At 47.4% G+C, this 25,751-nt stretch overlaps 1 protein-coding gene across 1 annotated transcript; it reads left to right on the plus strand.

Annotated features, from left to right (window-relative positions):
• Positions 1–5,704: 5,704 nt before the first annotated feature.
• On the plus strand, positions 5,705–13,901 carry S100A11 (S100 calcium binding protein A11). Its single transcript, XM_083416889.1, has 3 exons — positions 5,705–5,935; positions 11,917–12,075; positions 13,561–13,901. Exons 1-3 carry the CDS (start codon positions 5,933–5,935, stop codon positions 13,726–13,728), a joined length of 330 nt encoding a protein of 109 aa, XP_083273015.1. The 5' UTR covers positions 5,705–5,932; the 3' UTR covers positions 13,729–13,901.
• The last annotated feature ends 11,850 nt before the right edge of the window (positions 13,902–25,751 follow it).

A 25,751-nucleotide genomic window follows, 5' to 3' on the forward strand; every position in this document is an offset into this window, starting at 1 on the left:
CAGTCTCTGCAGCTCGGGAGACGTCGGTGGGTTACTAGACCCAGAGGCCGCCTCAGCCTCCCCTGACCCAACCGGTAGTGGAGCAGCTGTAAGTGATGGCCCAGCTGGAGGCAACGAGGTCATCCCCGCATCTGGAGCCAGGGCAGGCTCAGGCCCCTGACTCGGCCCAGCTGTGCTTGTTGCAGGGGAACCTCTGCAGACTGGGACTCTTCAGGGTCAGGCCCCAGGCTTGGTTCAGATGATGCCTGAGGCAAAGGATCTGGTGTAGACTGAGACTCCTCTGGTTCCGAGTCCGAGTCCCAGACCATCAAACACTTTGAGGAACGGTTGCAACTCTTCAGACTTTTTAGTTTGAGTGTATATGTTATTTTTCTCAAGTTTCTCTATTAAATTTGCAGACCGCCCTTTGTGCCTCAGTTTTCAAACATTTTGGAGCTCAAAAGGTCTTATGGAACGGATTATGTTCAAGAACCCAAGGTACCACTCTATACATACCAAGCAAGCGCTGTTGTAAACAAAATCAACCTGCCCTTTTTCCCTTATGGGGTATCCAAGAGCCCATATAGAGTCATAGAATCCTAGAGTTGGAAGAGACCACAAGGGCCATCGAGTCCAACCCCCTGCCAAGCAGGAAACACCATCAGAGCACTCCTGACATATGGTTGTCAAGCCTCTGCTTAAAGACCTCCAAAGAAGGAGACTCCACCACACTCCTTGGCAGCAAATTCCACTGTTGAACAGCTCTTACTGTCAGGAAGTTCTTCCTAATGTTTAGGTGGAATCTTCTTTCTTGTAGTTTGGATCCATTGCTCCATGTCCGCTTCTCTGGAGCAGCAGAAAACAACCTTTCTCCCTCCTCTATGTGACATCCTTTTATATATTGGAACATGGCTATCATATCACCCCTTAACCTCCTCTTCTCCAGGCTAAACATGCCCAGCTCCCTTAGCCGTCCCTCATAAGGCATCGTTTCCAGGCCTTGGACCATTTTGGTTGCCCTCCTCTGGACACGTTCCAGTTTGTCAGTGTCCTTCTTGAACTGTGGTGCCCAGAACTGGACACAGTACTCCAGGTGAGGTCTGACCAGAGCAGAATACAGTGGCACTATTACTTCCCTTGATCTAGATGCTATACTCCTATTGATGCAGCCCAGAGTCCTTACATAGGTTCCCTATTGGTAAGAGAAAAGAACAGAGGCCAACCAGAGAATATTGACAAGCAAAGCAGCTCGTAAGCCTGATCTTTATTGAACTGTTGCAACAGGGTGCTCCCCTCTCACACACAGGAAAGGAGGAGGAACACAGAACGAAGGTGTGTCCGCCCTTATATAGACTTTTTAAATTGCCCACCCTGGAGTCCAAGACCACCCCCAGAAACATCATACCTGGTGCTGCTTTGAGCTGGAGTCCAGAAACATTGTCGAGCTATAATTTCCACCTTCCCTGACTTTGGGCCATGTTGGCTGGGGAGTGAAGGGAATTTGGAGCAAAAAGTTGGCCTGTTCTTGCGAGTGTGGAGAGGCTTTTTAAAAGTGCTCTTTATTTAATCAACCCCATTGATAAATTGCTTCACATAAAATATCCTGAAGCGATTTCGCTATATATATAGCGAGAGAGAGCAGCTATATTTTAAATCAACAGTAAAAACAATTGCCCAATTTCATCCATAAAAGCAACTATAACATGATTATTTTTAAAAAATCACACACAATAACAATGGAAAACACTTTCATCTGTAAAGGTATCATCCTACGCAAGGACAATTTCAAATCCAGTGCAAAGATGGTCAGGAAATGAGGAAATCCATCTGCTTTGCTTCTCAATAGGGAAAAGGAGGTTTTCAAAAAGGGCCGGTAGAGATGGCCCTTCTCAGCCACCAGGTGGAGTCAGAGAGTCAACAATCTGACAGCTGCTTCATTGCCTCTGGGAAGGCGATGATTAATCGCATGAGTCACTGGAAAGTTTGTACAGGGATTTTGTGAAGCTTATTGATTTCTCCCCCTTCTTTCTTGTTGGAACTTGCCTGCATGGAACGGAGAATTTTTTTAAAAAAAACAACAACCCACAAGAGAACAGCCTAGCACACACACAATTGCACACTCCTGGGTGTGTAGCTTGACTTCTTCTTCCACCAACTCACTGGCGTTGATCTGAAACCAAGCCATTGTTTCCTCCCCGTCGCCAGGCACTCCCTCGTTTTCCCCCACGACATTTTTGGAATCTGCCCAGGTCTCCCAGGTGCAGAGACTTGTTTTCCTTCTGTTTTGTTTTCCTGTAGGAACACAGGATGCTGAATTATTGGTTCATCTCGGCCTACGCTGCCCAGACTCTGACTGGCAGCTCCCCGGGGTTTCAGGCAGAGCCTCGCCCAACTCTGCCAAAGGACCTCTTTAAGGGTTGAGTCTGGCACCTTCTACATGCAAAGCACGGCCTCTCAGGCTGAGCTGCAGCCCTTCCCCTGAAAATAAATCAAGTTTCCAGTTCTCATTGTTCTTAAGAAGGGCTGGTTTAAAGGGGAAGTGGCTTTACACTGGTCTGATTTAATATTTCTGTTCTGCTTTTCCTACAGGACATGTTGAGCTCAAAGTGGCTCATGATAATCATAATAGCATTTTTTTAAAAAGTGGCAATCACTATCGTACATATCACACATAAATAAAGCGAACAACAAAGTCATCAGAATAATCAATATTCAATAAAGGCGGACAACTGGCCCACCTAGTTCAATACTGGCTACACTGACAGGCAGCGGCCCTCTGGGAACTCAGACACGGCATCCCCAGTCCTGCCTCGAAGGTTGAGCTAAAAGAAAAATCTCTGAAATTTTCCCAGGGCAGAGAGAATTTTCCGCTCAACTCCTTTTTAAAAAAAATATTTTTTATAAAATTTTGCATGACTTTATCATCACAATGTCATATCACATAACAGAAAAATACACTTCCCATGTCCCACCCCCTTGTGACTTCCCTCAATTTCTTCTTCTGGTTTTTTACATATTGATTTCTCCTGCTTGTTTTGTTATTCTTACTTTTAAAGCCTTTAAAATAACTCTTACTATCCTCTTGATATTTTAACAACGTTGTTATATTTTCTATATTTATTTTGGTAGTTGTATTTAATCAAAACCTGCTGGTGAGACCATTTCATTACTGTACATTGTTTCTGTAAGTATAACACAGAGGTTCTCTGTTTAGGGAACATTACGGGGCTTTAGAATTTCACCAGGGCCTCTTTCATCATTTCTTCTGAAATTTGCATGACTCTTGCCCTGGAAGGGCGTCACAACCACAAGATCTTCTGTCTGGGCACATTGCAGGGTTAAGAAATCTTAGCAGGACCTCTGCCGAGTGACCAAGTCGAAAAAGTCACAGGGAGGGCACAGACTTCCTGCTAGCTGATGCCTACCAGATATCGACTCTTGCTTGTTGTTTTTTAAGGTCTTCCTTACAAACAGCCTGTAAAAGCAGAATATACTGGACCCCATTATGTTTGTTTTAAAAAGGGGTATCTAAGGACGCGGGTGGCACTGTGGGTTAAACCACAGAGCCAAGTACTTGCCGATCAGAAGGTCGGCGGTTCGAATCCCCGCGATGGGGTGAGCTCCCGTTGCTCGGTCCCTGCTCCTGCCAACCTAGCAGTTCGACAGCACATCAAGTACAAGTAGATAAATAGGTACCACTCCGGCGGGAAGGTAAACGGCATTTCCATGCGCTGCTCTGGTTCACCGGAAGCGGCTTAGTCATGCTGGCCACATGACCCGGAAGCTGTACGCCAGCTCCCTCGGGCAATAAAGTGAGATGAGCACCGCAACCCCAGAGTCGGTCACGACTGGACCTAATGGTCAGGGGTCCCTTTACCTTTACCTAAGGTATCTAACAAACAAAGGTCCGTATAGTTCAAGCTCTGGTTTTCCCAGTCGTGATGTATGGAAGTGAGAGCTGGACCATCAAGAAGGCTGATCACTGAAGAATTGATGCTTTTGAATTGTGGTGCTGGAGGAGACTCTTGAGAGTCCCATGGACTGCAAGAAGATCCAACCTCTCCATTCTGAAGGAAATCAGCCCTGAGTGCTTGCTGAAAGGACAGATCCTGAAGCTGAGGCTCCAATACTTTGGCCACCTCATGAGAAGAGAAGACTCCCTGGAAAAGACCCTGATGTTGGGGGAGATGGAGGGCACAAGAAGAAGGGGACGATGGAGGATGAGATGGTGGGACAGTGTTCTCGAAGCTACCAGCATGAGTTTGACCAAACTGCGGGAGGCAGTGGAAGACAGGAGGGCCTGGCATGCTCTGGTCCAGGGGGTCATGAAGAGGCAGACACGACTAAACGACTAAACAACAACAACAAGGTATCTAACTGCTGGAGCTGCAATAGGGATAATGCTTCTCTAAAGAATGTGTTTTTTCATTGTCCTATACAGTGGTACCTCTGGTTGCGAACGGGATCCGTTCTGGAGCCCCATTCACAACATGAAAGGAATGCAAGCCGCGTCTGCGCATTCCATCATACTGGGAACACTCATAGATGGGCCATTCCACTGAGCTTCACAATGATAAGGAATGGAATCTCATATATATATATATATATGCAGCAGCCGTTACTTCCAGGAAGCTGGATTTTGCATCTCAGTGCACATTCCCAGCTTTCTCACCCCCTGCCACACCCACCCCACACAATAGGGCCCCCCACAGACCCTTTCATAGAATTGGGCTCAGAAGATACAGCCCTTTTCATGTGGGGTAGGAAAGATTTTTAAGCCTGAGGGCTGCATTGCCGCATGCAACCCCATGGGGGATGCATGTCTGGCAGAGCAAAAAATGTGAACCATCTCCACCACTCTCAGGCCTCACTCTACACACACACACACACACACACAGCCACACAACCAGTGATGCTCAGTAGACCCTGAATGTCGGGTATCTGATTGAAAAGGGGGGGGGAATGGGGAGAGGGAAACAGGAGAGGGGAGAGAGGGAAAAGCCTTGCTTGGAAGGAATGGCTGTCTGGAAGCCTTCAGCACTTCCGATAGGCAAGAGGTTATACTGCAACTTTTTGTTGCAGCACACATTTTTTGGGGGTAACATAATAAGGAACTAGCTATTGCAGAACGCATGAACACAACAGAGGCAACAAAGAGCCTTTAGCAACGGTAATACAAGTGGCGATGGGGAAACTCTTCTTGGTCTGATGACAGGAGGAGTCCAGTTACTCAAGAGGAAAGTGCTCTTTCCCCTGCAAAATATTGAAACGCTGTCTCCTTAGATCCTCTCCAGCCCTTAGCTAGAACTGGAGTTTGAGAGCTGCTGAGATATTGGGATGGTGTCTCAATGTCGCTTTGACATTGCCTCTAAACTGCTGGGCTGGCTTGCCACCAATTCAGCCTGTAGATTTGTGAATCGGGGCCCTTTGGTCTGATCCAGCTGCTAGATATCTTTGAATATCTAAAGGGTTGTCACCTGGAAGATATTTGGATCAAGCTGAACAGAGGCTTTAGCTGAGAAGCTGCATCTCAGAGTTCCCCTGACTCTGAGAAAAGGGGAGCCTCGCCTGTGGATTCTTGCCTGCCTGCACAGCGCCGCAACCAGAAAATTTATATATACAGAAAGAGGGAAGGGGGTGTGTGGAGAGATAACAGGGAGGCCAAGAGAAACAAACTTTCCTGCCTCCTCTCACATTCCAGAGCGAATAAGGTGGGGCTTGTGTGCTCTCCAAACAGGCAAGTCTGGCTTTGTCATTTCAAAGCAATTGCTCAAGCGAGGAGGGGAAGGGGGAGGCAGTCTTTTTAACAGGGGGGAGCAGGGCGTTGGCTGGGCTGGGAGGGGCCACAGAGCCACCCGTTGCGCATCAAATCCCTCGCTCAGAGCTAGCTTTCCAACTCAGCGGCCGGCCAGCCAAGTCTCTGCGTCCTATCGACTGACAACTTACCAGCACTATGGTAAGTTGACGCCCCGGCGCTTGGCACTCCTTGCAAGAGGGCAGAGGGATTTATGCGCCGTGATGCGCAGGAACAGGGGAGGGAGAACTCTCGTCCCGTTCTCCCAGAAAGTTGGTTTCCGTTTGGTGGGGAGGCAAAGCGGGGAGTGGAAAGGGCTTTGGCAGGGAGCTCATCCTCTCCGATTGAGGCTCCTGGGAGACACGCATGGCGCATAGCTGAGCCCTGCGGGCCCCAATTCTAGTTTTCCTCGCTCATTCATGTTTGTCGCATGGAAGACGCCGCTCGTTCCCTGCAGCAAACATTTCAATTGGAGAGGGAAGGCGATGGCGGCGCATGGTGGCGCATGGCGGCGCATAGCTATGCGCCAGAGAGCCATGCATGGCCATGGTGTTTGCCGGTGCTGTTTTTCTAGGAAAATGAGCTGCCTACATCTCACCATGAACACCTCCCTCGTTCTCTTATAATGGCAATGAGAGGTGCCAGAACCGAGTTCCAGTGAGCTGGGGGAAAATGCTCTGATGTTTGGAGAGAGGTGCGCCTCCCTTTGAAACATGATGGGCACGCCCGACGTCTGAGATGCATGTCTTCCCTCAAAGGGCTGCAGGCCACAGACAGGGGGCCTGGCTGGATCCCACCAGAACCACTCAGAGCAAGGGTCAAAAATTGGCATTATTTTCATAAGAAAAGACCTCTGGAACCATTCCCGCTAGTTTCAGTTGTGCTCAAGCGAGACCTAGGTAAGGGCGTGGCTGCATTTGCCACCTCGAGACATGCACACACCCATAGCGCACAGCACATCAGCGTGTGCGCCTCTATGCGCTGTAGAGGACAATGAGCATTTTGAGGCCAGCGAAATGTCACAGATCCCAGGGCAGGGAGGCATCAGCATGTAACAGGATTCCCACTCCGGCAGCCGTTCAACAGGTGAAGCTTTCATTTCCTGCATGTGTGCATAGCAAGGCCTGTTGGATTTCTGCCTGCCACGTGGCATGGCACCTTTACCACGAAGGAGAAGGCGACAACCCGCCATTTAATCTGTGCAATGGGGGGTATTCAACTGGTACATCCTGCCCTGGTGCTGTTTCGCCTTGCTGTCAAAAGCTTCACCTGTTGAACCATCTCCCACACCAGCGCACTGAGCTCTCCGTCTCTTACTTTGGCGCACATGTGCCGGGAGGGTGCCATATTTCAGCTTTCTACCTCGAACAAGTTGCTACTGAAAACGCAGAGAAGGCCAAGCCTCCTTTCGGTGGTCTGCTGTTGCTGTAGTCTTTCCCCACTGAAAAAGAAGTCAAATAAATAAAATTGCCCAATTGAGTTGAGCAAGCAGAAGAGCAGTTGCGTTGGGCACGGTAATGCCATGGATCTATTCTGGACTCCTTCTGGGACCCGAAAAAGAGCATTTAATGTTCCTAACCCTAATCTGCAGGTTGCCATCTGATTGGATTTTATTCTGATCCTGATCTGATTTTAAGACGTATTTTAATTGATTGCCCAATTTAATGTTAATGTGTTGTACACTTGATGTTAGCCGCTCTGAGCCCGGTTTTGGCCAGGGAGGGCGGGGTATAAATAAAAATGTATTATTATTATTATTATTATTATTATTATTATTATTATTATTATTATTATTTCACATAATTTTTATTGAGTTTTCATATTTAATTACATCTCATTACACAAATCTATAACATAAAACATTGCTCATACTGAGCACTGACTTCCTTCCCCCCTCTTTCTGACTTCCAAACATTTTTTGCTAAATTCTCGCATTTCGATAATCATTTTTTTTACCTTAAAGCTTCTTCTTTCTTATGATAATTACCTCTTTATATGTAAATCAGGTCCTTCTTTTCACATTACAAAACATTCCAGTTTAAGCCTACAAACGTTTTCAAAGGTTTACAATTATTGTAATTATTATTAGGCCGAAGGGGGTGGCGATTTTGCACCGAAGTGAAACCATGTTCTCTCCACCTTCAGAGTCAGGAAGCCTCTCAGTACCAGTTGCTGCGACTCGCAAGTAGGGAGGGTTGGTGTGATTCAGGCTTCCTGCTGGGGTGTCTGGTTGGCCACTGCAAGGACAAGATGCTGGGCTAGGTGTGTCTCCTTGGACCTGATTTGGCAGCTGGGCTTTTCTGACGTTCTTATGGAACCTCCAGGTCCACAGGCAGTCTATCTGGATTCCTAGAGGGTATCTGGCCACTGCCAGAAGCAGGGTGCTGGACCAAATGGACCCCCTCGGGACCTGATCCAATTTCTAGGGCTCTTCTTGTGATCTTAGCCTGCTGTTCTCTTGAGCCACCAGGATATTGGATGACGGAAGCGCTGAGAAGAGTTGGCAGCTTTCCTCTTTCAGCCGAAAAAGGCCGTGTTATTTTAGCTCCGTGCATTTCCGGGGAATGGGGGTTAGGAGACAATAGCGGCTGGAAGAATGAGGAAGAAATGCTTATTCGTCATACTTCCCTTTCAAACATGCTCTTCCCCCCCCCCCCCGCCCCCAATGATGCCAACTTTTCCTGCCCTCTGCGTGGCTCATTCAAGGGGTTGCCAACTTCCTCGCAGCATAACGGCGCTTCCAAGAGGCAGAAACCCAACGGAGAGAGTTCCTCACCTGGCAGGGAATCTTGAGCTCTGAATCCCTGAGGAACAGCCCTTTCCCCTATTCGATTGCCCCTGTTTAAAGAATCGCAGAATTTTAGAGTTCGAAGGAAAGGGATCACAACTGAAGAGTCCTTATTCAATTCCTCACGACAGCCCAAGTCATAAATTAGTAACTGCAGAAATTCCACAGCTCCAATAGAGCCTCTCTCTTGCATGCAAGAGGACCCAAGTAGGGCTGGGAATCTCCCCTGCCTGGAACCCTGGAATGATGCTGCCAGCCCGTGTAGACAGTATCAAGCTAGATGGGCCAGTAGCCTGGCTCAGCATAAGGCAGCTTCTTACATCCCCTGCAAAAAAACCAAAAACGTGGGCATCTTTAATGCCCCTCCTTCAAAACCCTTTTACCTGGAACCATGAGGACTAGAATCTTACTTTAATTTGGGGGGAAGAAGAGGCATATCTAAGGCTGATGCTTTGCATGCAGAAGGTCCCTGCTTCGACCCTCAGGGTCTCCCGGTAGGGCTGCCCGAAACCCTAGAAAGCAGCTGCCAGTCAGTGCCCAGAAGACTCAGCTAGGCAGATCCTGACTCAGTAGAAGGCCGATTCCGATGTTCTGCCTTCCAGGTTTTCGTCACACAAGAGTGGGAAATGGCTAGGCTGGAAAGGAGGCCCAAGGGGATCATTTGCCTCCTTCTCCTCTCCTCCAATGCCCCCCCCCCAAAAAAAACACAACCCGCAAATTTCATCCAGACCCACCCAAGTTTCCCATCCACCCACCCGGTCAGCTCATTCCTTTGCTCTGAGCAAACAGGCCGTTTCACACAGGCTTTCTTGGCAGGGCAGAGTCAGCGCGGGAGCAGTTCCCAAAAATGACTCATCACCCATGAACACCCCCCCCCACGCCACCCCACCCCATCTCTGCCCCAGGGCTCCTCTCTCTCTCTCTCTCTCTCTCTCTCTCTCTTTCTCTCTCACTCACTCAGAGGCTGTAAGGACACTTAAGGCCACTAGAGTGCGGAATGAGGACAGTTTATATTTCTTTGGATTTGGTCTAAATTTATTCCCTGCGTACCCGTTCCACCTTTTTCCTCCCAGGAGCTCAAGGGGGGAGGACATGCACAATTCTTCCCCCTCCCCATTTCATCCTCACAACAACCTGGTGAGGTAGGTTAGGCTGAGGGACGCAGATGGGCCTCAGGGTCGACAGCCGAGCGAGAATCTGAACCTGGCTCTACCTGTTTGGCGGCAGGAAGGCTTCTCAGATGCTGGGAATATCAGGTGCGAAGAGGGCTCAGCTGGATTAGATGCAACCCCCCCCCCCCCCTTTAGAATGATCCAGCCAGGGTCTTCCAGTCTTCCACTGGGAGAGATCATCAGGGGGTTTGGGCTGGGTGTTCATCAATGTGCAGATGACACCCAGCTCTACCTCTCTTTCAAATCGGAACTAGCGAAGGTCTTGTGTGAGTGTCTGGAGGCAATTAGAAGATGGATGGCAGCCAACAGATTGAGTCTGAATCCTGACAAGACAGAAGTACTGTTCTGGGGGGACAGGGGGCAGGCAGGTGTGGGGGACTCCCTGGTCCTGAATGGGGCAACTGTGCCCCTGAAGGACCAGGTGCACAGCCTGGGATTAATTTTGGACTCACAGCTGTCCATGGAGGCGCAGGTCAATTCTGTGTCCAGGGCAGCTGTTTACCAGCTCCATCTGGTACACAGGATGAGACCCTCCCTGCCCGCAGACTGTCTCGCCAGAGTGCTGCATGCTCTGGTTATCTCCCGCTTGGACTACTGCAATGCGCTCTACGTGGGGCTACCTTTGAAGGTGACGCGGAAACTACAACTAATCCAGAATGCAGCAGCTAGACTGGTGACTGGGAGTGGCTGCCAAGAATACATAACACTGGTCCTGAGAGACCTGCATTGGCTCCCAGTACGTTTCCGAGCACAATTCAAAGTGTTGGTGCTGACCTTTCAAGCCCTAAATGGCCTTGGTCCAGTATACCTGAAGGAGCGTCTCCACCCCCATCGTTCTGCCCGGACACTGAGGTCCAGCACCGAGGGCCTTCTGGCAGTTCCCTCACTGTGAGAAGCAAGGCTACTGGGAACCAGGCAGAGGGCCTTCTCGGTGGTGGCGCCTGCCCTGTGGAACACCCTCCCTTAAGATGTGAAGGAAATAAGCAGCTATCCTCTATGCAAAAGACATCTGAAGGCAGCCCTGTTTAGGGAAGTTTTTAATATTTGATGCTGTATTGTTTTTAACACTCGATTGGGAGCCGCCCAGAGTGGCTGGGGAAACTCAGCCAGACGGGCAGGGTATAAATAATTATCATCATTACCATTACTATTATTATTATTATATTGTAGAACATCTAATAAAGCATAATAAACTCTATTGTTGCATCAGTGGCAGAATACACACAGAGAGAAAAACTAGCCACCAGTCTACAGGAGCTCTGACGGTGGAGGCTGCTCCCATTAGGGCAAATGCGTAACTGCCCCACATCAGCCCCCATCTGCCCCCATCTTACTCACAACCAGCCCAGGGAGCGGTCCTGCCTGTCTGTTTCCTCCTCCTTATCCTCGATGTTGCTCTTGTTGAACTCATCAGAGAGGAGAAGCAAGAGGACAAGACTAGAATTAGTGGTCACGGCCTGCCATTGGCTCTCTGGCGCCCCCTACTGCCAGGCTCCCTGCCTTCCACCCTACCAGTTTCAACAGTCACCAGACAACCAAATTGCAGGGGGAAACCCCAGTTAAAAGTTTACTGTACTTGCAAAAAGGTTACGGGTTGCTCTGGAGCATTAAGTAATTGCAGCCACTGGGATAACGGCAACTGTGGGAGAAAGACTGTTAACTACTAAACTTTTAGAAGACATCTAAAGGCAGCCCTGCTTAGGGAAGCTTTTAATGTTTAATAGGTTATTGTATTTTAGTGTTTTGTTGGAAGCCGCCCAGAGTGGCTGGGGAGACACAGCCAGATGGGCGGGGTATAAATAATAAATTATTATTATTATATTATTATTTTGTTTTGGGGGGGGTTGTTTTCCCTTCTTTCTTTTTTCCTTTCCCTCCCCTTTTTCTTCTTCCTTTTCTCTTTTTTTTTTTTTTGTGTGCCTCCTTTCTTGGTCTTTCTCTCTTTGATTTGCTAAGAAGCAGATACAGAGATAAAAGTGTAAATACGTAAACTTCAGTAAGTCAAAAGTGACGTGGCGTAATTTTTCTATTACTATTTACGTATTGTTAAAATCGGTGAATTGTAATGAATTGGTGTAACAATTGCTGTGGTGTTTTTTCCTTTGTTATTGTTGAATTCTAAATAAAGTATTATTCTCCTCTTAAAAAACCAAAAAAACCAAATCGCTCTCTTGTTCCTCCAGTCATCCAAATACCCCGTCGGTCCCACGGAAACAGAGCGTTGCATCGAATCGCTCCTCGCCGTTTTCCAGCGCTACGCCGGCCGGGATGGCAACGCCTCTACCTTGTCCAAAAGGGAGTTCCTGACCTTCATGAACACCGAGCTGGCGAGTTTCAGCAAGGTATGTTTTCCAAAGTTTTTGGAGCAGTGAATGAGGCATTGCCCCACCAACCTCTGCCTGCCTTCTGACTGATGAACAGCCCAGAGGATGGGGCTGGCTATCAGTTTCCTCCTCCTCAGACTCAGCATTGACCCCTTCTAGGACTGAACAGGGAGGAGGGTGGGAACAAAACTAGAATTGGTCTGCCATCGGCACTCTGGCGCCACCTACCGCTGGGCTCCCTTCCTTCCAGCCTACCAGCATCCAAGGTCTGGGAAGGTGTCAAAACTATAAAACGATGGACCTCAAGATCTTTCTTCAGCTTCCCCACAGCGATAAAGTAGAAGCAGACCAGAGACAAGGAGCCAGAGAGGGAGGGAAGGTTGAGAAGGAATCCAAGAAATTGCATGCACACCAAAGATAACCGAGGATGAATGAATTTTATTATTTCGGTCACAGACCAGTTCCAGCCCACATACAATATCAAGGAGGTCATAAAACACGATAGGGAGACATTTGAATTTGCAATTAGGTGTAACAGGGACAATACAGATATAACAACAGCTTAAAAATATATAAATTTAAACTTAGACCGAGGATGCAGGAATACTCTGGAATTCAGATTGTATTGCTCAAGAAAGGCACAGAACAGAGAGGGCATTTCTACTCCCAGACTATGAATTTCCAAGTGTGGTTAAACCAGGCATGTACAAAGTACGTTTCGGGGGCCTAATCTGGCCCTTGTGGCAATTTATTTCCTGGGGTAAAACCCTAAAAAAACCCTCAATAACTTCAATCCTAAAAAAAAAGGTCAACAAAACGTTGGTAGGCTTTTTGGCTGGCCCTCATGGCTCTTCACTATCAAAGGTTTGGACAGCACAGTGTTAAACAATCAGTCCCTCTTCACGGGGGAACTCTGGGAATTGTAGCTCCGGGAAGGGAATTGGAGTCTCCTAACAACTCTCAGGGATGCGGGTGGTGCTGTGGGTTAAACCACAGAGCCTAGGGCTTGCTGATCAGAAGGTCAGTGGTTCGAATCCCCACCACGGGGTGAGCTCCCATTCCTTGGTCCCAGCTCCTGCCAACCTAGCAGTTCGAAAGCATGTCAAAGTGCAAGTAGATAAATAGGGACCGCTCCGGCGGGAAGGTAAAGGGCGTTTCCGTGCGCTGCTCTGGTTCGCCAGAAGCGGCTTAGTCCTGCTGGCCACATGACCCAGAAGCTGTACGCCGGCTCCCTCGGCCAATAAAGTAAGATGAGCGCCGCAACCCCAGAGTCGGCCACGACTAGACCTAATGGTCAGGGGTCCCTATACCTTTACCTTTAACAACTCCCAGCACCCATAACAAACTACAACTCCCAGGATTCTTTGGGGGGAAGCCATGACTGTTTATCATGGCATCATGGCGCTTTCAATGTATGGTGTGTGTGTGTGTGTGTGTGTGTGTGTGTGTTGCATAGCCTTATGCAGAGTGAATCCTCGTCTAAAACTCCTCCCTGCCTTTCAGAATCAGAAAGACCCGGGCGTCCTCGATCGCATGATGAAGAGGCTCGACATGAACAACGATGGACAGCTGGACTTTGGCGAGTTCTTGAACCTCATTGGAGGCTTGGCCCAGGCCTGCCACAGTCAGGTGCTGGCATCCCCCACAGCTGGTGTCCCCCCAAAACCATGAAACACCCCAATTTCTTGGCCTTTCCGAGCCAAGACCAACGTCTTCCCAAACATTCCAAAATCTAGCAGTTCTGTGAGTCTCCAAAACACAAGCCACATCCGACACGGAAAAGCGAGAGACCCTCTTTTCATATATTATTTTTTTCTCAATAAAATGGATGGGTTAAACACAAAGGTCTTGTTGTTTTCTGTACAAAGCACCTGACTGGAAACATTTGACTGCACTCTTGTCAGAGGACTTAGCCATGTGAGGTCTCTGCCCCAAAATTCTGAACGTTCGTCTTTTTTTAACAATTAAAAAATAAGACTCTATAGTCCTTTACCTATTTATCTACCTGCACTTTGACATGCTTTCGAACTGCTATTAGGTCTGTAAATTGCCATATAGCATATATTCAACACAGAAAAGAGCGACAATTTGTTGTTGACAAAGGACAGCTAGACATAGAAAGGGCCCCATTACCTTCAGGAGCTCAGGGCCTCATCAAACCTCAATCCGGCCCTGTTTCTGCTCTAACTGTTGCAGGGCTGTCATAAGCATATCCGGTGCCCAAGTGCAAAGATCCCTCTGGTGCCCCCTCCCCGGCAACTCCAAAACAAGGGAGGGGGAGGGGGAAAATATTCTCTGCCTCCCCCACTGCCCCGATCCCCGGCGTGGCGGCGGTGATCAAGCAGGAAAATGTGCTGGTGGACATGCTCTCTGGTGTCAGGGCGCCCGAGAAGGCAGCCCAGGAAGGCTGCACATCGCCTTTCGCCAAGAAGCAGGAGGACGACAGCAACCGGGATCAGGGCCGTCTTTAGCAGATGCAGAGGCCTCTGTGGGGATCTCTCTCCTCCCGAGGAGGCTTGGGAAGGAAGCTGCATGCCCGCACACCATATAGTTGGTGGGGCGCAATGCACTACTAACACCAATGGGAAAGATGGCTCTGACCAGTTGTTCTCATCCTGAAGCAAAGTTCTTAACCCGAGGTACTATTTCTGGGTTAGCGGAGTCTGTAACCTGAAGCATCTGTAACCTGAAGCGTATGTAACCCGAGGTACCACTGTATTGTACCATCACATACAAACATCCAAAACAAATCAATACAGAATTACCACTTCCCCAGTGGAGCAAAACATTTGCTAAAAGAAAGGAGGCAGGGCAGTCTTTCATCATAACTCTTGGTCTCCAGGGAGATCAGATGTCTGCAGTGCTTTTCGACAACAAAAAACCAAATAGAGATATTTAGCTGCTAACTTGCTGAGCTCGTGATCATTCCCCAGTAATAGAAAATGTATGAACTCCGACTCTGGTTTCCATTTGGGGATACAGAGTTGATCTAGAAATTGCTGGCGGAGATCAGCATACAGTTTACAATTAAGAACCGTATGTGTGAGGGTTTCCACCAGGTGGTCTTCACCTGGGCAAGTTCTTTCTCTTTCCACCCTGCCGGAGAACCTTCCCCAAAGGAGGTTTGATGGATGTGAATTAAACCTGGCCAGAGAAAATGCCCTTCTTTCTTGAGGGTTAAGCAGAAATTCAAAGTAATTGTGGTTAGTTTCATGTGCCCCTGTGGCGGTTTATTTCTTGGGGTAAAATCCTAAAATAACCTCAACAACTTCAGTCCTAAAAAAAAGGTGAACAACTTTGGGGTAAAATCATAAAAAAAGCTCAACAGCTTCAATGCCCCTTTTCCAACTCTCCAATATCCTTTCTGAGCTGACAAGAACCACACACAGTATTCCAAGCTCAACAGCATCACAGATTTGCATAACAGCATTATGATACTGGCCGTTTTATTTCCAGTTCCTTTCCTAACGATGGCCAGTGTGGGATTCGCCATTTTCATGGCTGGGTTGGTGTTTTCCTTGAACTGTTCACGACGACGCCAAGGTCTTACTGCCACCAATTTCAGAACTCCTGACTGCATTTGTGAAATTAATCTTTCCTTGCCCACTTTGCACTTCTTTGCACTAAATTGCATTTGCCCTTTTACTCAGCTTAGAGAGGTCCTTCTGGAGCTCTTTGTATTTAAAAGACCTTGAGCAATTTAATCTCATTAGCAAACAGTGAGCACCTCACTGCTCACCCCTATCTCTGGATCGCAGCCAAGGTCCTGGCAGGTGGAAGTGATTTCATCCTCAAAATGCTTTGCAAACATGTACACAATGACACGCAAGTCCCAATACTGACCCATGGGCGACCTCCATCTTTGGACGTGGGTGGCGCTGTGGGTTAAACAACAGAGCCTAGAACTTGCTGATCAGAAGGTCGGTGGTTCGAATCCCCGCCACGGGGTGAGTTCCCGTTGCTCGGTCCCTGCTCCTGCCAACCTAGCAGTTTGAAAGCACGTCAAAGTGCAAGTAGATAAATAGGCACCACTCCGGTGGGAAGGTAAATGGCGTTTCCATGCGCTGCTCTGGTTTGCCAGAAGCGGCTTAGTCATGCTGGCCACATGACCTGGAAGCTGTACGCCGGCTCCCTCAGCCAGTAAAGCAAGATGAGCGCCACAACCCCAGAGTCAGTCATGACTGGACCTAATGGTCAGGGGTCCCTTTACATACAGAGAACTGTGCACTTATTTTACTCCTCTCTGCTTCCTGCCACCTAACCAGTTCCTGATCCGCAAGAGGCCCTCTCCTCATATTCCCAGTTTAATCAGGAATCTTCGGTGAGGTGCTTTGTCAAATGCTTTTTCAAACACCAAGTGCGCTTACCCTTTCGTACTACAGTGGTACCTCAGTTTTCGAACGTCTCAGAAGTCAGACCTTTCAGTTTTCGAACGCCGAAACCCCAGAAGTAACTTGTTCCGTTTTCGAATGCTTTTCAGAAGTCAAATGTACCACGTGGCTGCTGTATTGAGTTTTCCAGAAGTAAATGCTTCAGTTTTCGAACATTTCAGAAACTGAATGGTCTTCCAGAACGGATTACGTTTGAAAACCGAGGTACCACTGTACCAGTTAAGAAAAAAGTTCCAGAACATCTTCTATGTGGTCATTACACAGCAGCCTTTCTCAACCTGTGGGTCCCCAGATGTTGTTGAACTACAACTCCCATCACCACTAGCTAGCAAAGCCAGAGCACAGGGATGATGGGAGTTGTAGTCCAACGACATCTGGGAACCCACAGGTTGAGAACCGCTGGTTTAGAGGGAACATTCTGCGGTCCCTTGTGGCAAAAAATAGGCGCAGGCAAAATTTGAAGCAAGATTTCAGGCGCTGCAAAGAAGGCTTGTTCCAACCGTATCTGCCACCCTGAAAGCGTTTGGTGCGCAGGTTAGCCACTGGGGGGCGCTGCCATGCCTACGAATCAGCCAGCCAAAGCTCTCTGTGGCGGAAGGCCAAATTCTTAAGTGCCATTTGCATTCCTGCCTAATCTAATCTAACACACACAGTCCGGCTGACTCTCCTATACCCAGCCTCCGGGGATTTAGGGAGATTGCGGTCCAGAGCGATGGGACTGACCCATTCATAGGGAATGCTGGGCTCCTTTGCAAAAGGACAACTCTCAAGATACGCTGACAGAATCCATGGCACTCTGTGGAGTTTTAGAGTCATAGGGCGTGAACTGCATTTCAGGTGAAATAAAAAATTCAGGGACGTGGGTGGCGCAAGGGACGCGAGTGGCGCTGTGGGTTAAACCACTGAGCCTAGGACTTGCTGATCAGAAGGTCAGCGGTTCGAATCCCCGCGACAGGGTGAGCTCCTGTTGCTCGGTCCCAGTTCCTGCCAACCTAGCAGTTCGAAAGCACAAAGTGCAAGCAGATAAATAGGTACCACTCTGGCGGGAAGGTAAATGGTGCTTCTGTGCACTGCTCTGGTTCTCCAGAAGTGGCTTAGTCATGCTGGCCACATGACCCGGAAGCTGTACGCCGGCTCCCTCGGCCAATAAAGCGAGATGAGCACCGCAACCCAAGAGTCGGCCATGACTGGACCTAATTGTCAGGGGTCCCTCTACCTTTTTAAAAAATTAAGGTCATATATATATATATATATATATTTGCTTTCGTAGATTTTCACGGGTACAGGAATGCAGGTTTTGGTGTCCTCGGGTGTCTTCCCGTGTAAAAGTTGGGGTGTCTAGGCGACGTTTCCTAGACACCCCAACTTTTACACGGGAAGACACCCGAGGACACCAAAACCTGCATATATATATATATATATATATATATATATATATAAAATAAATGTTCACAAATGTACCAAGCAAACACTTACATAAATATATAAACTGCATGTCTGAAGCAGCACAGGAAAACAGTCCTGGAACCATTTTCACTCCCAAACTGACCAAATGATTTCTCTGCAAGGTCAAGGAAAATGGAAAAGCCTCCCCATTGTCTTTTTGTTCAGAAATCCTGTCTTAAGGGCATGTCTGTGTATGAATAGGGTGAGCCTGTGACCTGGCTCACAAACTAAGTATTTATCATTACAAAAGACTGGCCAGGCTCCCCAGGGTATCCAATCAAGTAAGCATTAACAGGTAACCTGCCAGACAGGAGGTAAACAATGCACTCAGATTTCTGCTGTAGACCGCCCTTTCTGTGATTTAGGTATGATATGTCTGGGGGTTGTCTTGGACTCCAGGGTGGGCAATTTAAAATGTCTATATAAGGGCGGGCACACCTTTGTTCTGGGTCCTCCTCCTTTCCTGAGTGTGAGGGGAGCACCCTGTTGCAACAGATCAATAAAGATCAGGCTTAACGAGCTGCTTTGCTTCTCAATATTCTCTGCTTGGCCTCTGTTATTTTCTTCGACCGATGGAGAACCTGCAAAGGACTCTATAAGGGCTCTTGTGTCCCCCATAAGGGAATAAGGGCAGCTTTTCTTTTCTTACACAGGGAAGTCTCTTTGTTGCCCACCAGATGTTGTTGGACTACAGATCCCATTAGCCTTGGTAAACCAGCATAGTCTATAGCCAGGGGGGAGGATGGGAATTGGAGTCCAACAACCTATGAAGGGCCACAGGTCCTCCTAGGGCCGAGCAGGGGGACATGTGGCCCTCTGAATGTTGCTGGATTACAACTCCCATGTTTCTTTAGGGATGGTGGGGGGGTGTCAGGGAACCGCCATCGGAGCAGGAGGAGGTGAGAGGGCTCTCGGACGATGGTGGAGAGGGCACCAGTAGGGGGAGGGATAGCCCATACGCTGGGGAAGGAAATCAGCGTAACACCAGTGGAGAAGGGGAGGAGATGGAGGAAGCGGAGAGCTGGCTCCAGGACTCTTCGCAGGAGACAAGCGGAGAGGGGACAAGTGCTCCGTTACCCACACCCACAGCGGGTAAAAAGGTTGCGCGCAGGCAACGGGGGAGGAGACTGGGCGTGAAGCAGCTTTTATGTTGGAAGCGGTTTAAGAAACGCCCACTGACGAATTCTGCCAGCGACTGAGGCAGCCACGAGATAGAGGCTGCTCTGTCAGAAAGGGTTCAACCATGCAAAACAGCCACGAGTGAAGGCAATTTACACCCAAGCAATCCCTAGAACCACAACAGGGGGGAGGTTCAATTCAGGTCACATTTAATTTTATTTTATTTTTACAATAATATTTATTAATTTTCAATAGACATAACAAAAATGAGAATATACAACACAACAACATAACAACAACAACACAATATAGAAGTAAAAAATAAGAAAAAAGAATAACAGACTTAACATACCTAAACAGGAAAAAAAGAAACTCAATTAATTAATTAAAATCCATTTTCATAAACATTTTAGTTGACTTCCTCTAATCTCCTCCATCTGAATTTCCTCTTAATTTGAATGTAGCAGTTTCCAATATCATTATTTCATAAAACAATATTACAGTCCTATTCCAATTTCTTTACCTTTCTTATAATGCATTTTCTTATTTATACATTTAGGTCTAATTTTGTCCAAGGCCTGATTGGTTCTTTCAAGTGGTTACATATCTTTAATGTTAGAGTATTTATTCAAATAGTCTTCAAATTTCTTCCAATCTTCTTGGTAGTCCTCTTCTTTCTGGTCGCGGATTCTCCCGGTGAGATCAGCCAACTCCATAAATTCCATCATCTTCATCTGCCATTCTTCTACCGTTGGTAATTCTTGTGTTTTCCATTTACTGGCTAGTAAAATCACATTTAATTCACACTTTCCAACACAACATGTGAACCAAAAAGCTGCCTTCTTTCAAAACTCTGCCCCTCTCTGAATTTTGCAATGCAGGGTGAGCGAAGGATATGCAAAATGTTATCTCCTACAGCAGTGATGGCCAAACTTTGCCCTCCAGCTGTTTCGGGACTACAATTCCCATCATCCCTGACCACTGGTCCTGTTATATAGGGATGATGGGAGTTGTAGTCCAAAAACAGCTGGAGTTTGGCCAAGTTTGGCCATCACTGCCCAGGGTACCCTGTGCAAAAAATTTTTTAAAAGTTGCATATGTTTGTGAAAATTGCACACAAGGAAGTCAATATAGTAGTGGGGATTGCTTTGCAAAAGTGTGTAACTTGGGCAAACCGCAGAGGAAAATTGCACCCTTGGGAAAATCCATACTAAAATGCTTCCAACGACATAAAACGAGCTTGCCGGATCGGGCCCATGGCCTGGAGTGGCTTAATGGTCAATCACCCTTCCCAGGGAACTCTGGGAATTGTAGTTCTGCGAGGGGAATGGGGGGGTCTCCTAACACAGTGATGACCAAACTTGGCCCTCCAGCTGTTTTGGGACTACAACTCCCATCACCCCTAGCTGACAGGACCAGTGGTCAGGGATGATGGGAATTGTAGTCCCGAAACAGTCGGAGGGCCAAGTTTGGCCATCACTGTCCTAACAGCTCTCAGCACCCTTAAACTACAGATCCCAGAATTCTTGGGGAGAAGTCATAACTGCTTGAAGTGGTATCAAGAAAGATGTCAGGTTGTTTTTGTACGCCACAACTGCAGCTAGAATTTTGCTGGCCAAAACCTGGAAATTACAAGAAGTACCAACAGTGGAGGAATGGCAGATGAAGATGATGGACTTTTGGGAGCTAGCCAACCTGACTGGAAGAGCCCGCGATCAGAAGGAGGAGGAAGAGTCCGGGACCAGAGGGGGGAGGAGGAGTATCAAGAGGAATGGAAGAATTTTAAAGATTATTTAGTTAAATATGTTAAGATAACTTAAATAGAATTACTTGTGAGTAACAGATTGGCCTAGGATTTAAATATGTGAAATTGTATAATACTATGGTTAGAAGTCAAAATGAAAAGAAAGAGTTAATTGAACAAGTAAATCTTATATGAAAATAGTGTTGGAAAACTGCTACAATGAGCTATATGGAAACTCAGCTAGGGGGATTTGAGGAAGTCACCCAACAATGATAACAAAAGTGGAACAATAACAGTTAGGAAAATTGTTTGTTTGTTCTTTGATATTGTAATGTTTTTCTTGTTTGTCATTATGTTTGTTATAATTTTGGGAAATCAATAAAAAAAAATTGAAAAATAATAATAAAGTGGTATCACAGTGCTCTAAACATTTGGTGTGAAGGTGGCCAATGTTTCGCAAACTTCTGCTGAAGCCCACACTGACTCCGGTGGGATTCATTGCCAAGCAGGTGGTCCATGCCCCGTGCAGGATGAGTGCCTTGTTATTGCTGCTGAATAGCAGCTGCTCTGGAGGCAGTGAGAGATTTTACTTTCTTGGGCTCCATGATCACTGCAGATGGTGACAGCAGCCATGAAATTAAAAGACGCCTGCTTCTTGGAAGAAAAGCAATGACAAACCTAGACAGCATCTTAACAAGTAGAGACATCACCTTGCCAACAAAGGTCCGTATAGTAAAAGCTATGGTTTTCCTAGTAGTGATGTATGGAAGTGAAAGCTGGACCATAAAGAAGGCTGATCACAGAAGAATTGCTTTTGAATTCTGGTGCTGGAGGAGACTCTTGAGAGTCCCATGGACTGCAAGAAGATCCAACCTCTCCATTCTGAAGGAAATCAGCCCTGAGTGCTCACTGGAAGGACAGATCCTGAAGCTGAGGCTCCAAGACTTTGGCCACCTCATGAGAAGAGAAGACTACCTGGAAAAGACCCTGATGTTGGGAAAGATGGAGGGCACAAGGAGAAGGGGATGACAGAGGACGAGATGGTGGGACAGTGTTCTCGAAGCTACCAGCATGAGTTTGACCAAACTGCGGGAGGCAGTGGAGGACAGGAGGGCCTGGCGTGCTCTGGTCCAGGGGGTCACCAAGAGGCAGACACGACTAAATGACTAAACAACAACAACAATCTGGCCAGCAGCTGGAAGAATCAGCCTCCTTTATTCCAAGGGGCTGGCAAATCTTCCCTCCAGCAGATACCCACCTCTGCCAAGCCAGGATGCAGGAACCACCAAGTGAGATCCACACGGTTGCAACCCAGCCAGAATATCACCTCCCGCTGGAAGTAGAGGCTGCAAAAGCCGGACGCGGAAAAATATCTAGGCCCGCCAGTTTGGGTGCCTTTGTTTAGTTTTAGTAGGTATTTGTTTAAAGTCCAGGTTTAGTGTATTTATTTAAAGCACACTTAAAGCAGCTGTAAACAGAAGCGGTTCTTAATCAAACAGAAAAAAGAGGCAGCAAATTCTCTGTGCAAACAAGATAGGGCTTGATCTGGCTGAAGGAAAGTCATGAAAGCCAAGCAAAGAGTGTAGCTGGCCCAAGGTTTTAATGTCGTATTTTAATCTTGTTTTTAAGTTGTATTTCAGTCAATTGTTTTTATATCTGGTGTCAGCCGCCCTGAGCCTGGTCTTGGCTGGGGAAGGCAGGGTATAAATAAAAATTATTATTATTATTAAGGTCTCCCAAGGTGTTCTCATGGCCTAGTGGAAAGTTGAACCCTGCTCTCCCAGGTCATGATCCAGTACTCACCCCACCCCACTGGCCCTCAAAGCGCTAGGATACCTCTTTAAATAGTCATGACTTCCCCCAAAGGATCCTGGGAGTTGCGGTTTGTTAAGGGTGCTGAGAGTTGCTAGCCAGCGGTTCTCAACCTCTGGGTCCCCAGATGTTGTTGGACTACAACTCCCATCATCCCTGAGCTCTGGCCTTGCTAGCTAGGGGTGATGGGAGTTGTAGTTCAACAACATCTGGGGACCCACAGGTTAAGAAAGGCTGAGCTAGGCAAGTCTAGGTTTGTCATTGCTTTTCTCCCAAGAAGCAGGCGTCTTTTAATTTTGCGACTGCTGTCACCATCTGCAGTGATCATGGAGCCCAAGAAAGTAAAATCTCTCCCTGCCTCCATTTCTTCCCCTTCTATTTGCCAGGAGGTGATGGGACCAGTGGCCATGATCTTCGTTTTTTTGATGTTGAGCTTCAGACCATATTTTGCGCTCTCCTCTTTCACCCTCATTAAAAGGTTCTTTAATTCTTCCTCAGTTTCTGCCATCAAGGTTGTGTCATCTGCATGTCCGAGGGAGCTTTTTACAAATTGTCTAAAAAGACGACAAAATTAACTGGACTCCTTGGCAGGGTTTGAATTAACATACACAAATTTATTGGTTGATAACATGACAGGTAGTTAACGTAAGGATATGTACAATTTTATAACATGCAGAGAATAACATGTGCTGAAAAATCAGAGAGGGGAGCTGAGGGGAGTCTTTGGGGGGGGAGGGTTTGAAGAGGGGGAAAGGGCGGAAATAATGAATATGTTAGGTTTCGATAGTTTGTATGTTGAAATTATTAATATATATATTTTTTAAAGTATGGGGCGAATATGGCCCTATAAACTTGACCGCGCTGCTTAGATCAACTTGATCTACTCAGATCTTACTTAGGATGCAGGTAAATCCATCAACACCCCCCCCACACACACAAAAAAAAAACAACCCCACATGATCTCAACTGTTTTTGTTTATAAGGAAGGAAACTTTTCTGAGGCAACGACCCTCTGTTGTTACACACCGTGTGTCGCCAACATCCTCCCGTCAGGGAACGTGCAAAAACCCACAAAATTGTGCAACCAGTTTGAAGGTTGGCAATGGAAAGTTCCTTGTTTTCTCAGAAATGCCGGGGGGGGCAGGAAGGTGGGGTAGTTTTTGAAAGCGTACATGCACTCAAATAAAGGAACTGCTCCTCAACAGGGAGGAGATCAGGGGACATGTTCTCCGGGCAGCATCTCCAACGAGGACTCAGTTAGGCAGCTGTAAATATAACATTTTAAGTGTGTTTTAGGTGCATTGCACAAAGGTGGCACCAGGTGGCGCTGGTGAGCTAATGGCAAATTCCATCTATATTTTAAAACCTTTATTAAAAAAATCACAGCTTTTTTTTAAAAAAAATGTGTAGATTCTGTCTTAGAGAAATTAGGCACAGTCTGACCCCCTCCTTTGGTAATCCTTTTAAAAGGATCAGAGGAAGCCGCCTCGCAGCATCTCAGGCCATTGTCCAAGCAGCTCAGTAGTGTATGCACTGACTGGCAGCGGCCCAGTAGACCTGAAGGAGCGTCTCCACCTCCATCATTCTGCCCGGACACTGAGGTCCAGCTCTGAGGGCCTTCTGGTGGTTCCCTCACTGCAAGAAGTGAAGTTACAGGGAACCAGGCAGAGGGCCTTCTCGGTGGTGGCTCCGGTCTTGTGGAACGCCCTCCCACCAGATGTCAAGGAAATAAATAACTATCTGACGTTTAGAAGACATCTGAAGACAGCCCTGTTTAGGGAAGTTTTTAATGACTGATGTTTTAATGCATTTTTAATCTTTTGTTGGAAGCTGCCCAGAGTGGCTGGGGAAACCCAGCCAGATGGGCGGGGTATAAGTAATAAATTATTATTATTTCTGAGCTTTCGGCCAAAGGGGTGTCTCTCCCTCAGCGCTACCTGAAGAGGCTAAGGACCTGGGACTTGCTACGTCTACCGCAGTCCGTCCAGAGTCTTGGCAAAACGTACGGCTGCTTGCTCCAAAGCTAACTGTCCAGCAAAGTCCACCCTTCACCTTAGCTGGTCTCTTTTCCCATTGCGTGGCTCCTCCGGCCCCTCTTCCAGGTGGACTCCAATGGGCTGTCGTCAATAAAGGCCCATTAGCTGCTATCGCCCCAGCCATCACTTCCTATTTCCTGCTCGCTTGGCAGCTTCCCAGAGAATACTGAGGTTTCTCCGCCTGTTGGAAACTCAGAGAACAGCTTAATCACACTCTTCTCTTTCTCTTTCAATCTCTCTCGCTGAATCGCCTAATCTCAGCCTGGCAAGGTGTCCTACTTTGAAGGGTCGTCGCTGGTTGAATGGGTATTTCCCCACCAACCTCTGCCTGCCTTCCGACTGATGAACAGCCCAGCGGGTGGGACTGGCTATCAGTTTCCTCCTCCTCAGACTCAGCATTGACCCCTTCTAGGACTGAACAGGGAGGAGGGTGGGAACAAAACTAGAATTGGTCTGCCATCGGCACTCTGGCGCCACCTACTGCTGGGCTCCCTTCCTTCCAGCCTACCAGCATCCAAGGTCTGGCAAGGTGTCAAAACTATAAACCAATGGACCTCCAGATCTTTCTTCAGCTTCCCCACAGCGAGAAAGTAGAAGCAGACCAGAGACAAGGAGCCAGAGAGGGAGGGAAGGTCGAGAAGGACTCCAAGAAATCAGGGGACACACACCAAAGATAACCGAGGATGAATGAATGAATTTTATCATTTCAGTCACAGACCAGTTCCAGCCCTCATACAATATCAAGGAAGTCATAAAACACAATAGGGAGACATTTGAATTTGCAATTAGGTATAACAGGGACTATACAGATGTAGCAACACTTTAAAAATATATAAATTTAAACTTAGAACAAAGATGCAGGAACACTCTGGAATTCAGATTGTATTGCTCAAGAAAGGCGCAGAACAGAGAGGGCATTTCTACTCCCAGACTATGAAATCTCCAGAGTGGCTAAATCAGGAATGTCCAAAGTCCATTTCGGGGGCCTAATCCGGCCCACCGGTCAATTTAATCCAGCCCTGGCGGCAATTTATTTCCTGCAGTAAAACCCTAAAAAAAACCTCAACAACTTCAAACTTTTGTTGGCCCTTGTGCTAGCCCTCACGGCCCTCCACTTCATCAAATCTGGCCCCCTTTGAAGAAAGT

This window comes from Podarcis tiliguerta (assembly GCF_965153285.1).
Source record: "Podarcis tiliguerta genome assembly, chromosome: 16".
NCBI lineage: Eukaryota > Metazoa > Chordata > Lepidosauria > Squamata > Lacertidae > Podarcis > Podarcis tiliguerta.